General features: G+C 43.3%; 1 protein-coding gene across 4 annotated transcripts in view; it reads left to right on the forward strand.

The window, feature by feature from the left end:
* nub1 (negative regulator of ubiquitin-like proteins 1) overlaps window positions 1-17,381 on the forward strand; it is a 38,459-nt gene extending 21,078 nt beyond the window's left edge. For all 4 annotated transcript variants that reach the window (XM_085987481.1, XM_085987484.1, XM_085987483.1 and 1 more), the window contains 7 exons: window positions 1,365-1,551; window positions 1,974-2,081; window positions 3,221-3,373; window positions 4,802-4,951; window positions 7,363-7,452; window positions 10,969-11,137; window positions 14,775-17,381. In XM_085987481.1, coding sequence (XP_085843607.1) covers window positions 1,365-1,551; window positions 1,974-2,081; window positions 3,221-3,373; window positions 4,802-4,951; window positions 7,363-7,452; window positions 10,969-11,137; window positions 14,775-14,941 — 1,024 coding nt within the window. In that variant the 3' untranslated portion in view covers window positions 14,942-17,381. The remainder of the gene's footprint in view (window positions 1-1,364; window positions 1,552-1,973; window positions 2,082-3,220; window positions 3,374-4,801; window positions 4,952-7,362; window positions 7,453-10,968; window positions 11,138-14,774) is intronic.

Consider the following 17,381-nt stretch of genomic DNA (forward strand, 5'->3'; position numbering starts at 1 on the left):
ACCATTAATAATTGAATGAGACTTACCTGGCCTGTGGCTGAAAAACACGCCATCAAGTGAAACCCATGGTTTAATTATCCTGTCATTTACAGTGAATTATGCTAACGGTAATTTAATATTGAGATTAAGTGTATAATTGTTTGATCTGTGTTTTTTTTCTAATTACAATACTTGAGCCTTTCTCTACAATCTATTGCATGTGGGTGGGGGGGGTGGAAAATCGTGCTATTGGCCTTCACCTAATTCAACATTCATGTTTCTAATTAATTTTTTTTTTAAATCTGGAATAAAAAGCTATGGTGACCATGAAACTATCGGATTGTCGTTAAAAACCCATCTGGTTCACTAATGTCCTTTAGGGAAGGAAGTCTGCCGTCCTTACCCAGTCTGGCCCATACGTGACTCCAGACCCACAGCAATGTGGTTGACTCTTAACTGCCCTCTGAAATGGCCTAGCAAGCCACTCAGTTGTATTCAAGAAGGCGGCTCACCGCCACCTCCTCGATGGCAATTAGGGACGGGCAATAAATGCCAGCCTTGCTGGCGACGTCCACATCCTGTGAATTAATTTTTTTTTTTAATCTTATTTTGTGACAATAACGTTAGCTTGGCTATCCAAATCAAAAGTTCTCCTTTTTTTTTCCCCCCCCCCCTTATTTTTTACTCTTTCACCCCCTCCCCTCCAAAAAAAAAAGCATACTTTTGCGTTTTACTTTGTTTACTCAATTATGCAATTGTTTACACTCTTAACTAATTTGAATCTATAACCTTCACTGTGCTGGGATGGTGCAAAGTTTCTCGCTGCAAATTAGTTGCACCTTTTTTAAAGGGTTTTTTTTCCCCCTTTTGGTTGCATTTTATTGACCTTTTTCGAAACTTTTTTTAATACGTGCTCCTTCTCCACTGTCTGCTGGCTACCAGGGCCTGATACAAAATTGAGTCTTAATCAGATTTTGATCTTGGTGGGAATAAAGTTGGCAATTTCACTGGTAACTGATATGGGAATTGAGAAATGTAAAGCAAACTTTTGGGTCAAAGGAGAATGTGATTTACTCTGCATCTGACATCTGCTATACTGGACCTGGGAGTCATTAATGATGCTGGATGCCTGAAGTGGCAAGTGTTTCAATTTTGCATGAAAGAAAAAACTTGCATTTATATAGCGCCTTTTGCGACCTCTGGGCGTCCCAAAGCGTTTTACAGCCAATTAATTACTTTTTGAAGTGTAGTCACTGTTGTAATGCTATTCATATCCCTCCCGTTGTTGAGCACAAAATTCACATGATTAAATGTGAAACTGTTATCAAAAGCTTTATGGTTGATGGATATTTAAATGAGGTATTGATCCAGAGTTTCTACCCTAGAAAGTGCGGGTCTGAGCTCCTGAACATTGTGGATAACCATGCAGTCCTACAACTGGAAGTAGTGTGGTGTTATCTTCAGCTGGAGCAGCTCGACTGCCTTCGTGATGCGGAAGAGAGATTAAAACGGGCCCAAACCCGGCTGAATAACTGCTACGGAGAGAACCTGGAGCGACTCTACAACCTGAAGGTTTGTTCATTTCCTTTTTTTTTTTTAAACCTGCTTTGCTTTGGCAGAATTTTGCCTATACTAATTTTCCACTTAAACTGCAAGTCAGCACTATAAAATCGCAGTGGTGAATGCAATCCTGGGACTAGCAATAATATCTCCTCCTAGATTGCAAACGATACTTGTTATTTGTGATGTCACTTGAACCCTTAAATGAACTTACTGCCGTGTAATCACTGCCAGCCTGGTGACGTTGGCTGTGTTTCCAAACAATTGCTAGACTCGAAAGCTGTGGATTTTTCAGGGGAAGAGTGTGTTAATTTATGCAACTAATATATTTTGTTTTAGTTTCTTCCATCACTTATACTCTGCTCTTCTGATGTGCTACAACTTGCAATGCTGTCTAAGCCAGCCTTTTTGTTTGCTCATTTTGCCTTTCATAGGGCAACACTGCCAATGAACAGGTGCTATACTTGCGGCTCCAGCTTCTTCAGGGAGTGGTATTGCACCATAAAGGAAAACTGGATCAGGCCAAAAAACATCTGAATGAGGTGCCAGATTTAGCTCCATTTCTGTTTGTAGTCATTAACTTGTTTTTTTTTTTAATATTGCTTTCAGTTTGCTTAATTCCAGTGATGTTTGTGTTTTATTTGGCAATAAAGTGCATTGTCTTTATTCCGCTTTTTTTAAAAAAACTCGAGCTGATATTTTTTAGTAGAAGTCCTGGATATTATGGAGGTACTGCTAGGCTTCATTAAACTTATTGAGGGAGAGATTTGAAATCCGTGCACATGCAGATTGAAGATTAACACTTAAGTTATTATATATTGTCCTTTGATAAACTTGGCTATAATTGCACTAATCCTTTAATATGAGCACCTTCAAGAGGTGGAGTGTCTGCTCCAAATCCTATCTAGTGTGCGGTGAACCAAAAGCATTGCCCACTTGGAAGTTGTTACTACGCAGTGCAGCCACTCCTGACGTTTGGTTAGTTCTTGGAGGTTGCAATCTACACTGCAGGTTTAGATGGTTTATGTGGTGACTCTTGGAGAATCCTAGAAATTTATGGCACAGAAGGAGGCCATTCGACCCATCGTGTCTGTGCCGGCCAAAAAAAGAGCTCTCCAGCCTAATCCCATTTTCAAGCACTTGGTCCGTAGCCTTGTAGGTTACGGCACTTCAAGTGCATATCCAAGTACTTTTTAAATGTGATGAGGGTTTCTGCCTCTACCACCCTTTCAGGCAGTGAGTTCCTCTGGGTGATAAGTTCTCAACTCCCCTCTAATCCAATTACTTTAAATCTATGCCCCCTGGTTATTGACCCCTCTGCTAGGGGGAATAGGTCCTTCCTATCCACTCTATCTAGGCCCTCATAATTTTATACACCTCAATTAGGTCTCCCCTCAGCCTCCTCTGTTCCAAAGAAAACAACCCCAGCCTCTCCAATCTTTCCTCCTAGCTAAAATTCTCCAGTCCTGGCAACGTCCTCGTACATCTCCTCTGTACCCTCTCTAGTGCAGTCACCTCTTTCCTGTAATGTAGTGACCATTTGGACTTGTCACTTAGATTGCTACCTTATAGCTAATCACACCCTTCCATTCTTATTTCCTGATAGCAGCAGACACTCCTTATTCTGCTCAAGTTTCTTTTTGCTTCATAAATATTTTCTCCCTGTTTTACTTTGATTCAGGCAGAAATGTTATTGGGAAAGCTTTCTGTGGATGATAAAAAGATGGTGCAGCTAATGAATATTGGATTTACAGCCCAGGAGGCACGGCTGGGCTTGCGAGCATGTGACGATGATCTTGACTTTGCTGCATCACACATCTACCAGAGGAGAGAGGTAATGGTTTTTCTGAGTAAGACGTTGTTGCAATGTTTGGGTCTGCCATGGATAATCTCTTTGGTTCAGTAGTGCTAGTCATTCCTTTTGTAAGTGATACCCACATCTTGCGTGCAGGGGTGCGCCCACACTGCCTAGTATCTAATCTTGCGCGAATGTAGCCTGGGGGGTGTAACAATAGTACCTCCTTTTGATCCAAACTGCACAACGTGTCTTTCACACATGCCCTCGGTGCGCTTCTCTGATCTTATCCAAGCTAGCTGCTCTATTTACCCATTTTGCGTGCCGTAGGGTAACACTGGAAACAAGCAGGTGCTTTACTTGTAGCTCAAGCTTTCTCAAGGCGTGTTTGTAGCATAAAGGGAAAACTGGATCAGACTAAAGCAGGTGGAATAATGACCCCTTTTGAGTGAGACAAGGCCAGATACGAATCATTAAGCTGACTTATTTTACAGACGGCTAGTGAATGTGCAGAGTAATGGTTATAATCCAATCTTACTTCACTTCAAACCCTTCCTCATTAATAATAAACCACACTATGTTGAGGACTGGATGATGCTTTTGGTCAGTCAAGCACTGAAACAGTTGAAGCTTACACGGGCTTGCTCTGCAATAGTCTTGCAATAAACTCCCTAGACTATTCTTGCCTTTCTCTTAGCAGACTGACTGACCTTTATCGTGGGCTTTTTCCCTCCTTGTTGCTCCTTACCACCTGTCCCTTCAACTCCTTCCCTATTAACCTATCAATTAAACTGACTACTACCACGTTTGTACTGTCCTGGCGGAGGGTTCCTCCCATCATGGTGGTTGATGGAGGTTCCACTATAGATACATTTGCTTAACTTTGTTTGAAACATTAAGAGGTGTGTTCTCCCCTTACCCTTGTTTCTGCCAATGCTACACACCATCCCTGAACTAGGAGACTGACTTGTTTTGCAGGATCCTGCCAATGTAGCAATGAGGAGGGTAAAAGAAGCCTGAGACTTTGGTGAATGTCTAGCCTTTACTCATTAGTGTAGTGTAGCTCGGGTCATAATGTGAGACTTGCATCTTGCAGTCTCTCGCTTAGAGGCTTTAAAAGGCTTGTGTGGGAAGTGGACAAACACACTGGTGTTGGTGATGTTGGGTTAAACTGCAGCAACGTAGAGGGCGTTTACTCTGCATCCAACTGCACTATATCAGACTAATGCTCTTAGTTGAATTCAGCCCCAGTTCCGGAGCTGAATTTCTAGCCATTGTATATGCTCATTCTCCGTGGAGCGATGTGAAATACTCTCCAATTTACAGTTTGGGGGGGGGTGGGGGTTCACCTTATTTTTCACCATTTTAAAAATGGACCGAAATTTTATTTTGGCTCTTGGAACTCTTGTTCCAACTAAGGGTATGCAGATGTTTGACAGATATGACTATATTTTCTATATTTTGTAGGAGAAAGCTGAAATAAGGAGAAAAGAGAAAGCTGAGAGGAGGAGGAAAAAACAAGAAGCTGTGAATTCCTTGGTGGCCATGGGCTACTCGGAAAAGGCTGCCGCCAAGGCATTTCGATCAGCCGACAATATCTTGGACCGTGCAATAGAGGTCAGTCATTCTCACTGCTCAGAATTGTGTATAGTGTTATATTTCGTCCATACAATGAATTGTGAAGCATTATATTTGAGTCCATACAATGAGTTGTGTATAGTGTTCTATTTGAGTCCATACAATGAAAAAACCTCACTGCAGTTTTACCACTGACTTGTGCATGTTCTGGCTAAAGCTGTGAAAGGAATAGAAACATAGAAGATAGGAGTAGGCCATTCGGCCCCTCGAGCCTGCTCCACCATTTAATGAGATCTTGGCTGATCATCCAAACTCGGTACCCTGTCCCTGCCTTCTCACCATATCCCTTGATCCCTTTAGCCGTAAGAAATATATCTAACTCCTTCTTGAATATATTTAATGAATTGGCCTCAACTGCCTTCTGTGGTAGAGAATGCCACAAGTTCACCACTCTGTCCAGACCCCTCAGGATCTTATGTTTCAATCAAGTCACCTCTTACTCTTCTAAACTCCAGCAGATACAAGCCTAGCCTGTCCAACCTTTCCTCATAAGACAACCCGCCCATTCCAGGTATTAGTCTAGTAAACCTTCTCTGAACTGCTTCCAGTGCATCTGCATCCTTCCTTAAATAAGGAGACCAATACAGTACACAGTACTCCAGATGTGGTCTCACCAATGCCCTGTATAGCTGAAGCATAACCTCCCTACTTTTGTATTCAATTCCCCTCGCAATAAACGATAACATTCTATTCGCTTTCCTAATTACTTGCTGTACCTACATAGTAACCTTTTGTGATTCATGCACTAGGACACCCAGATCCCTCTGCATCTCAGCTCTGCAATCTCTCACCATTTACATAATATGCTGCTTTTTTATTTATTCTTCCTGCCAAAATGGACAACTTCACATTTTCCCACATTATACTCCATTTGCCAGATCTTTGCCCACTCACTTAACTTATCTATATCCCTTTGTAGCCTCCTTATCCCTCTTCACAATTTACTTTCCTACCTATCTTTGTGTCATCAGCAAATTTAGCAACCATACCTTCGGTCCCTTCTGGTATTTGGTCGCAGTTTACTTTAAGACAAGGTTTAAAAAAAACATTAAGCAGCTTATCAAAAGATCCGAAGTCTACTATCTGGAACCGCACTCCGCCCCCCCCCCCCCCCCCCCCGGATAGGTGGTAATACAGATGAATCTCTATATCTATGCTTAGAGACTATTCATGACGATTTGGTGGACACATATGCGCATTTCCATATAAACACAAACCTGATCCAAGCATATACTAAACCATAGCCCATTCACTTCTGATTCAAATGTGAAGACATGAAGAAGCTAGGCATGTCAGTATTGCTAGAAAACTGTACTATGAAACTGATCCATTAGGTGCAAGCCACTTACCTTTTTTTCTACAGCAGGAATAGGGATGGGCCGTCCTTTCTGATCTGCAATTTCTAAGTATGGAACATTACTAAGATCGGTATTCTCACCTAGAAGACCTGGAAAACGATACCATTCCTATACTGCGCTTTATTGGTGCCACAGATGATGCAGCACGTGTAACCGTGGAAAGTAAAAGTGACGGGCAGAGGATTACAAAGCAAATTGGCCTACAAATGTCACTAAGTGTGCACTAAGCTGTAGCCTTAGTGTGTAGCAATTTCAGAGTGCTGGTGCTGCTCTGCCAGGCCTCATGTCCTCCTCCCATTCCTCCTGCAGGCAAAGGGGGGTCCCCTAGCAAGATGCTGATAACCAAGCACTCCCTCTCTCCTACAAGGTGGAGTAGCACAGCACTTACTCTTTTTAGGTAAAGACCTCAAGAGAATTTCCAAAATAAATGTTGATAATGTTGGTGACATCTTGACTGTCCCAGAAAGTCTCCCAATGTGTTTCAAAGGTCCTCTTCAAACCTCCAGCAAGTGAACAGTAAGTAACGCCTGAAATCCTCTGCAATGACTTGTTTACTCCCAATAAGCTGGTCGCTGTAGAGAGGGTGTGCGGTCAAGTGCTATCCATCAAAATGTTGTGCAGCCTCCTTAATGAGTGCCATCAGCCCCTTAACAATCCTCTGGGCGGCCACTCCTAGTGCAAGCTTCAACTCCTTTACCAAGATGGCGGCTTATGCTAAACACGTTTTAGCTCAAGACCCTATCTTGGCCACCTCAGATGCTCTTTAGCGCCTAAAATATCCGAGGAAAATTGCCCCTATAATTTATTAAATAACTTCAATTTGTTGCTAATCAACCAAAATTCTCATCCTGAGTATTATGATTAAGTTATTTAGACGCATGCACTATTCAACAACCAGATTTTATTTTTAAAAAAGGTTCCAATTTGTGTTGCACCCATTTTGAATACCACAAACTTTGCTCATTGCTGAGATGTGCAGCATTATTGTAGGTTTTAGACTGCCCCTCAAGCTGTTTTTGAATTTTCTTACAGATACTTAAACACAGCCCTGAGCTAGCCTACCTAGATGAAGAAGCTGGACCGAGTAACCGAGTCCAGATCTCTGAAGAAACTATTAATCAGGTGTGTATTGTTTCTGTTCCACGGTCATGGATAACTTGCACACACAAACTGTTTGTATCTTCACGCATTCGTCTGTGAAGGTCCCTCACTGTATTAACCACACCCCAAATTCTTAGTTTCTCTTCCTCCGCCCCCTCCAGTTTATGTTCCCCCTTCTCAAGATGTTGGTTACTCTAGGGCACAATTCCAGGGCTGTGAGCTGTATGTCTCAAGTGATCTTTTTCTGCGTAAACCTATATTTATTGTGTACCATATCCCATCATCCATGTGCACATGCATTTTCCAGATAAGAAAAGAAAGACTTGCATTAATATAGTGCCTTTCATGACCATCAAAGCGCTTTACAGCCAATGAAGTACTTTTGGAGTGTAGTCACTATTGTAATGTGGGAAATGCGGCAGCCGATTTGCGCACAGCAAGGTCCCACAAACAGCAATGTGATAATGACCAGATAATCTGCTTTTATGTTGGTTGAGGGATAAATATTGGCCAGGACACCGGGGATAACTCCCCTACTCTTCTTCGAAATAGTGCCATGGGATGTTTTACGGCCACCTGTTTAATGTCTCACCCGAAAGACGGCACCTCCGACAGTGCAGCACTCCCTCGGCGCTGCACTGGAGTGTCAGCCTAGCATTTATGTGCTCAAGTCCCTGGAGCGGGACTTGAACCCACAACCTTCTGACTCAGAAGCGAGTGTGCTACCAACGGTGCCACAGCTGACGCGTAATGATAAGGGTAGGAGAGGGAGAGAAGCTAAATAAAGGAAACTACGATGGTCTGAGGCGCGAATTGGGTAGGATTGATTGGGGAATGTTACTCAAAGGGTTAACGCTGGATAGGCAATGGCAAACATTCAAAGACCGCATGGATGAACTACAGAATTTGTTCATCCCACTTTGGCATAAAAATAAAACAAAAAAGGTGACTCAACCGTGGCTAACGAGGGAAATTAGGGATAGCATAAGATCCAAGGAGAGGACATCTAAATTGGCCAGAAAAAGCAGTAATCCAGAGGATTGGGAGCAGTTTAGGATTCAACAAAAGAGGACAAAGGGATTAATTAAGAAAGGGAAAATAAAATATGAGAGTAAGCTTGCAGGGAACATAAAAACTGACTGTAAAAGCTTTTATAGATATGTGAAGAGAAAAAGATTGGTGAAGTCAAGCGTCGGTCCCTTGCAGTCAGAATCGGGGGAATTTATAATGGGGAACAAAGAAATGGCTGAGCAATTAAATACATATTTTGGTTCTGTCTTCACAAAGGAGGACACAAATAACCTCCCAGAAATGTCGGGGAACATAGGGTCTGATGAAAGGGAGGAACTGAAAGAAATCAGTATTTGTAGGGAAATGGTGTTAGGGAAATTGATGGGATTGAAGGCTGATAAATCCCCAGGGCCTGATAATCTACATTCTAGGGTACTTAAGGAAGTGGCCCTAGAGATAGTAGATGCATTGCTGATCATCTTCCAACATTCGATAGACTCTGGAACAGTACCCATGGATTGGAGGGTAGCTAATGTTACCCCACTATTCAAAAAAGGTGGTAGAGAGAAAACTGGGAATTACAGACCGGTAAGCCTGACATCAGTAGTGGGGAAAATGCTAGAGTCCATTATAAAAGATGTAATAGCAGAGCACTTGGAAAACAGTGACAGGATCGGACAAAGTCAACATGGATTTACAAAAGGTAAATTGTGCTTGACTAATCTACTGGAATTTTTTGAGGATGTAACTAGTAAAATAGATGAGGGAGAACCAATGGATGTGGTGTATTTGGACTTTCAGAAGGCTTTCGATAAGGTTCCACATAAGAGATTAGCGTGTAAAGTTAAGGCACATGGGATTGGGGGCAAGTTATTGACTTGGATGGAGAACTGGTTGGCAGATAGAAAGCAAAAGAGTTGGAATAAACGGGTCTTTTTCCGAGTGGCAGGCAGTGACTAGTGGGGTACCGCAGGGATCGGTCCTTGGACCCCAGCTATTCACAATATATATTAATGATCTAGACAAGGGAACTAGATGTAATCTCTCCAAATTTGCAGACAACACAAAGCTGGGTGGGCGTGTGTGCTGTGAGGCGGATGCCGAGAAACTACAGGATAATTTGGACAGGTTGGGTGATTGGGCAGAAGCATGGCAGATGCAATATAACGTGGATAAATGTGAGGTTATCCACTTTGGTGTCAAAAACAGGAAGGCAGATTATTATCTGAATGGCAATAGATTGGGAGAAGGGGAAGGGCAACGAGACCTGGGCATCCTTGTGCACCAGTCGCTGAAGGTAAGCATGCAGGTGCAGCAGGCGGTTAAGAAGGCAAATGGTATGTTGGCCTTCATAGCGAGAGGGTTTGAGTACAGGAACAAGGATGTCTTGCTGCAATTGTACAGGGCCTTGGTGAGACGACATCTTGAGTATTGTGTGCAGTTTTGGTCGCCTTATCTGAGGAAGGATATTCTTGCCATGGAAGGAGTTCAACGAAGATTCACCAGGCTGATACCTGGGATGGCAGGAATGACGTATGAGGAGAGATTCAGTCGATTGGGCTTGTACTCGCTGGAGTTTAGAAGAATGAGAGGGGATCTCATTGAAACTTATAAAATTCTGGCAGGACTGGACAGACTAGATGCAGGAAGGATGTTCCCAATGGTCGGGGAATCCAGAACCAGGGGTCACAGTCTAAGAATAAGGGGTAGGCCTTTTAGGACAGAAATGAGGAATTTCTTCACCCAGAGAGTGGTGAACCTGTGGAATTCTCTACCACAGAAGGCAGTAGAGGCCAATTCATTAAATATATTCAAGAAGGAGTTGGATATATTTCTTAAGGCTAAAGGGATCAAGGGGTATGGGGAGAAAGCAGGGACCGGGTACTAAACTTGGATGATCAGCCATGATCGCATTGAATGGCGGAGCAGGCTCGAGGGGCCGAATGGCCTACTCCTCCTATCTTCTATGTTTAAGCTAGGATCTAGGGTGTGGTATTCTGCCTTCCCCCCCCCCCCCCCCTCCTTTCTCTGGCCTAGTGACACTGAGACCAGTTGAGGCTGGGATCTGAACCCTGGCACTCTGAGGGTGTTCAGTATTACCAGTAGTTATTGGACTATCTCTCACTAAATTTAGAGTTCATTGTGTGTTTTGTTTATAATGAAAAAAAAATGAAATGAGATTGACACTTGATCACAGCTGAATGACCAACCTGGTTTCTCATTTTTGTGACATCTGCAGTTTCATGCCTGACTTATTAATGAGATGCAAATTACCATTTATGCTGGTCATACTGAAATCAGTAAATTTCTAGTGTTTTACAAAAAATATATGTATACCGTTTCAGTGTAAGGTTCAAGGCTTGCTGATCTTAATTTTACCAAAGAAAAGTCTATAATATATAATAAATTAACCAAATTTCTGATACTGTCAAAATTGTTGAATTCAGACAATTATTTTAACAAATGATCCATTTTTTACTTCAAAAATGTCTTCCTTTTTAAAAAAAAAAAAAAAAAAAATTCTAGGTAGCGTTTTTGGGTTTTGATCACTCTGCTGCAGAGATTGCCCTCAGGAGATTTGATGGGAACATAGAGCGTGCTGTTCAGGCATTGATGTATCACGGTGGATTTCTTCCTTCCAGTCTACTTAATTCACCCCCGTCATCATCGTCGCCTGAGGATATGGAGGTCGAAGGTGATTAGAATGTGTTAGTTAGCAAAACTGAACCACGCTTAGAGGGTGAATGTGCAAAAGCATTGAAGAAAGGAAAGAGACTTGCATTTCTATAGCTCCTTTCATGACCTCTGGGCATCCCAAAGCATTTCACAGCCAATGAAGTACTTTTTGAAGTGTAGTCACTGTTGTAATGTAGGAACCGCGGCAGCCAATTTGCGCACAGCAAGCTCCCACAAACAGCAATGTGATAAATGACCAGATAATCTGGTTTAGTGATGTTGGCCAGGACACCGGGGAGAGCTCCTTTTGTTCTTCGTCGAAATAGTGCCATGGGATCTATTGCGTCCCCCTGCGAGGGCACGCAGTCGGGGCCTCGTCACTTCTGAGCTGTCCACCTGGTGGGGTGGTCGGGTTGAAGGGATCAAGGAAAGAGTCTTTCTGACTCTGTCTTCACTCTGTTTTTAAGGGGGGGGAAAACTGCCAAAATACTTGGAATTTTGTTTGGACCTAGATCAAAAAGGTTAGGATAGAATTGGTTCCATATTCCGGTTTACATTCAGATCCCACTCTGTGTCTGACAGTCCCCCAAACCCATCCCTTCCTCCTTCGTGCTCGAGCACTTTTCAGGTGCTGCTATCCCTGTCTGTCTTGTGCTGTAGTATAGATGTATACTCGCCCTCATGAGGAAAGGGTTTCACTTGGAAATGGAGGCAAGGTTAGCTCTAACTCCTATACACATTCCATGCCTTGCTGTGGCAACAACAAAGAGATGGCGAACAGCCGAGATGGATGTTAAGGTGAGGTGCGTTGGAGCCACTTTTGGCAACTTTTGTCAGGTATAGTGCAAGTTAGGTGAAGAGTAAATCTCTCTACACCGTGCCAACGATATGCTTTACTCTCCACTTCATAACAGCCCCGCCCCCCAGGGCCCTACATCAGTACAACATTTCTTTCCACGGCAGTCTGGTCGATCAGAGGTTGCCACCTTGTGCAGAAGTACGGAGATTTTTATACTGTAGACCTGCACCCAGTACGAACAGGATTAAGACTGCACAAACTCATTTTCATATAGAATTCATGCAGCTGGCAGTCTTCATCCCAGTTTGAGAGCGGGACTCCTGCTACTTGCTGCCTTTGTGTTCAGTGTTGCTGTCAAACTGGCTCCTGGAATGTGTGCAAGGATGAGTGGGAAAGATACTCCCTCTATTTACCCCTGGGTACATACCTGGCTTCCCCTGGCAGCATTACAGTTCAGGCCTTCTGCCAACACTTGACCAAAAGGTGGTGTCCATAGTCTGGGAGTCTCCTCTGAACCGAGCCCTATCATCATCATCTTAGGCAGTCCCTCGGAGCCGAGGGTGACTTGCTTCCACATTAAAAACGAGTTCTCAGGTGACTGATGAGCCCAATGCGGGACCTACAGTCTCTGTCACGGGTGGGGCAGACGGTGGTTGAAGGGGCGGGTGGGTGGGGTGCTTGGGTTGACATGCGCTGCCTGCGCTTGGCTTCCGCTTGCTCCTGGCGAAGAGACTCGAGGTGTTCGACGCCTTCCCGGATGCTTCTCCTCCACTTTCTGCGGTCTTGGCCCAGGGTTTCCCAGGTGTCGGTGGGGATGTTACACTTTTTCAAGGAGGTTTTGAGGGTGTCCTTGAAGCGTTTCCTCTGCCCACCTGGGGCTCTTGCCGTGCCGGAGCTCTGAGTAGAGCGCTTGTTTTGGGAGTCTCGTATCGGGCATGCGGGGTGGCATACCGTGCCCAGGGTTAACGTGGGGTGGCATACCATGCCCAGGGTTAACGCTGAGCCTGTCATTGTGATTCCAACCACTGGAGATCAGGTGGATGCTCACTATTTTTCCTGATTCTTTTAGAAGGTGCAAAGATGGCACCAGACCAGCACAGGCTAAAACGAATAGTCCGAAGCAATAAGACAACAGCAAGCGAGTGCAATGCTTGGATCAAACCAGTTCACCCTCCTTAGAATTTTTGGATTAATTCTTTTTGTAGACTTTCACAATCTGTTAGACAGGAATCATGTGGATTATTGTAAAGTTCAAACCACCAGCCAGCACTAGACATGAGAATTCTTCTGTACTTAAACAAGCCAAATGCCTTCAGTCCAGGATTAGCCATCCCAGTTAAAGATAACGGGACGAACTATTGTATGGGCTGCTGGTTGGTGGCTGTTTCCATGTCATCCTGGTCACGTATATCTGAATCCATTAGTTGTGTGGAATATAATTCGCATCTGCAAGAAAGCCCTTGTTATTTCTGGAACAAGTGCCTGGATCTGGATCCAGCACAGCAGATTCTCCTGGTGTCCATTTTGAAGTTGGACAAAAGAAAAAGGCCACAGCCACTTGATTTTTGCACCGTTTTTACGTAGCGAGTGTTTAAATGCAGAAATTCCCCTATTGCATCACTCGGCATGAAAGAAAGAAAAAGGAGGGCTGGCATTTATATCGTGCCTTTCACAACATTCCCAAAGCACTTTACAGCCAGTGAGGTGCATTGGAAATGTAGTCACTGTTGTAAAGTAGGAACTGGTTTTGTTTAGGGTTGAGGATGAGCATTTTTTGGCATCAACTCATCTGCTGTAATAGCACTGTTTAAATTCGAGTTGAAGTGAAACATGTAACCCTCGCCCTTCATGAAACCATAAGCCTCTGTACTGCTAGCTTTCATCATCACTGTCTTTATTGAATTTTGTCACCCTTGAGGTATTTTAAACGAAAATAGATTAACCACTTCAGGTCCTTACGCCCCCCCCACCCCTTCCCCATCTATCTGGTTTTTCCTCCCTTCCTCATTTCCTGCAGGCACTGACTTATTGCTGTGATGCATTTGGGTGCACTCTCTTACCTTGCCCAAATGACCTTTATTCTTGTGTGAACCTGGACAGCGAGTACTGGCAGGATGTTTCTCTTTGGCACCATCACAGCCAAGCCCAATATTCTTTTTAACCCGATGTCCACATATATGCAAATCTATATTTCCTAAGGAGGCTGAAGGGATGTAACCTGTCACCCCTGATCCTCTCTAACTTTTACCGCTGCACTATAGACAGCATCCTGACAAACTGTATCACAGTATGGTATGGCAGCTGTAGCTACTATGACCGGAAAGCCCTGCAGCGGGTAGTCAAAACTGCCCAACGCATTACCGGCACCCGGCTACCGACCATAGAGCACATATACCAGAAACGCTGTCTACGGAGGTCACGGTCCATCATCAAAGACCCTACCCACCCCAGCCACGGTCTGTTCACCCTCCTGCCATCTGGGAGACGCTACAGATGCATTCGCACCCGTACGACCAGATTTAGGAACAGCTTCTTTCCCAGGGCTGTCATCCTACTGAACTCCACAAATAAACTCTAAAGCCTGCACATCTGCCAATGCACTTTATTATGGTTATGTTAATATACTACAAGCCAAATGTATGTTGAATGTTTAAATGTCTTAATCTAAATGTACACTCTCGGGAGCCGCAAGCCTACATTTCGTTGTACTGCACTTGTGCACTAACAATGACAATAAAATTTGATTTGATTTAAGGGAGGTTTTTTTCAATTTCAGCCGAGAATTAAAGAATGCTGCGGCACAGTCGAGATGCTACTTTCTTTAAAAATGGCTTTTGGTTTTTTTTGTATCTCCCAGAGGATTATTCCGAAGAAAGACGAAAGGAGCGTGAAATTGTGGAAGAGGTTTTGGCGGATATCCCGGAACATGAAGAGGACTACCTTGACATGACCCTGGAGGAGGAGAGGGAGGTCATTATCAAGTACAAGACTTGGCTACAAGGGTCACAACAATCTACTTCATAATTGGCGAGCAGTGCCGGAACCAATGCTAGAACTTGGTCACTGATTTGTGCCTCACTGCCTCTGTCTACAAAGATTTGCCTTTTTATTTTTTGACAGTTCATCAACTTTTGTTTTTAACTTTGTTAATGATTTGATTGCCAAATTAGTTTTTTTGATATAAAAACCTGAAACCATGGCACCCCTTTTTAAAAATCAAATACGCTTTTTGTGCAATTATTAGTCACGAGGATGTGCTGCTCTTGTACCTTGGCAGTAGATGCAGAGGTTTACTTTACCAGCAGTAGTGTTGTTTCCAAAATAGGTGCCACTGCAGTAAACAGCAGACACGAGCCTGGCTGCTATTTGTGCTGGCTGGTTGTATTAGGTGATAGGACGCCATTCATTTTGGCTTTTCTGGGTTTTGGTTTCACGTCTACTTAACTGTAAATTCTAGTCAAGATGATCAGCCGCGCAAGGGGAAACCTGCCTGACTCCAGTTTTATGTCCATTTGGATTTCTTGTCAGTCAAACCAAGAATTCTGCCATTTTTATCTCTTTTTGAGCATTTGCCTAGCTAGTGCGGAGGTCTTAAATGGTGCAACCCATGTTACATAGAAACATAGAAGATAGGAGCAGGAGTAGGCCATTCGGCCCTTTGAGCCTGCTCCGCCATTCAATGAGATCATGGCTGATGTGTGATCAGTGGACAATATTGTATTCTCCCTTGCTCCAACACTGTTCTCTCCACTTTGTCATCGATCAGTATTGGAAGCTATTCCCCTGCATCCTGGTCACAGGTATTCAATGGCTCTCAATCCTGCTCTGGATTTGTGCATTAGCCAGTATTAAGAATGACTATATACACCATATAAACAGAGGATAGTGTTTCAAGAACCAATTGTTTGAAATAAGTTCTATCGACATTAGACCAGAGACTAGACACGAGGCTGGGACAGCCAGGGTTATCCCTACCTCAAACTGAAGCCTTATCGGAGTGAGAATTTATGACTTTGGAGATCTGGAAGGCAAAAGTTCTCACTCCACAGACTGAGATTGACCACCTGTACCTGATGAGGTGAAGGTTTATCACACCAGCACCCACAACAAAGTGCAAATGTTCTTTGGAGGCCTATATTTGCCATGCTCTTTCCTCAGTATTCACATCATGATGCTGTTCTCAAGGCTGTCTTCATATTTTCTACTGCAATCCCCTTTACTTCCCATGCTTCATGACTAAACTCCAAAGCAATTTGCTCCAGGAAAATCAGTAGTACCCACCCCAACAGTATATTTCTAAATAATATGCTGGGAGCACTATTGACTGCTGAGCTGTAAATGCAGATGTTAAATCCATAGCAGGCGCTTAAAACTAATTGGGTACAGATTTTGAAGGATGCTGTTGCAAATTGTCGGAAGTTTAAAAATGTGAAAGTAGAAATGATCTTTAAATTCAGCAAAAATGTATAAATTTAAATAGAAATCGTATGCAATCTTATTTTTGAAAAAAATGTATTTTGCCTTACGCTAGTGATAGTGTACAGAGCCAATTTTTCAGCAATAACACTGACATGATTTTGTAAAGAGAAATGTGCTTTATGTTTGCACTTGCTGGACAGTACTGGATTGAACTGAAACCTAGCTGATTTAATCTTTTCTTTCCCCCCCCCCCCATCCTCTTTCTCCAAGAGTGCTGCTTGTGAAACGCTGGGCGCAGGAGGGCACTCCTTGTGAATTCCTGGACATGGAAATCCATCCACTGATTCATTAGTTAAAAAGTTAGTGTTGGCCTTGGCTCGGTGGCAGCAGCCTCGCCTCCCTACTTAAAAGGTTGTTGGTTCAGACCGCACTTCAGAGACTTGAGCACCGAATCCAGGCTGACCCTTCAAAGCAGCACCGAGGGAGTGCCACACAGTTGGGGGTGCCGTCTTTCAGATGTGACTTTAAACCAAGGGCCTGTCTGTCCCTTTGGGTGGACGTAAAAGATCCCGTGGCACTTTTTGAAGACAAGCAGGCAAAATCTCCCTGGCCAGTATTGATTTTGGAACCGACCTATTATTATCCCCCTCCTCAAGCACTTTGCTTCATCAGATGTTTTTAACAGTATAGATTGTGGGAGAATGCAGCGATTTTTAAATAAATTACTGTTTTGCAAACTCTTACTTCAAAAGACCAGTTATTTTATTTATTTTTACAGCCTGGCTAAATTTGTCCCCTTCCCTGCCCCACCCCTCTTCCTCCTCGAGTACATTTCTGATTCTCAGTGGGTGTACCTTGTCAGGAAGCCTTGATCCTTTCCCCTTTTCTGTTTGATATTTTATTACTTTTCATAAGTGACGACAAAATCTTGTTTTGCCTGAATTAGATAGTGAAGTGTTGCCTCTGTTCTTGAAATCCTGTTTCTTGGGAATTGTAATTTTTAAGCAGTTTAAAATTCTGAAATAAAATGATCTAATCCTGTGTA

The sequence above is a fragment of the Somniosus microcephalus genome, chromosome 5 (genome assembly GCF_052327205.1).
Source record: "Somniosus microcephalus isolate GS21.2 chromosome 5, FLI_Smic_1.0, whole genome shotgun sequence".
NCBI lineage: Eukaryota > Metazoa > Chordata > Chondrichthyes > Squaliformes > Somniosidae > Somniosus > Somniosus microcephalus.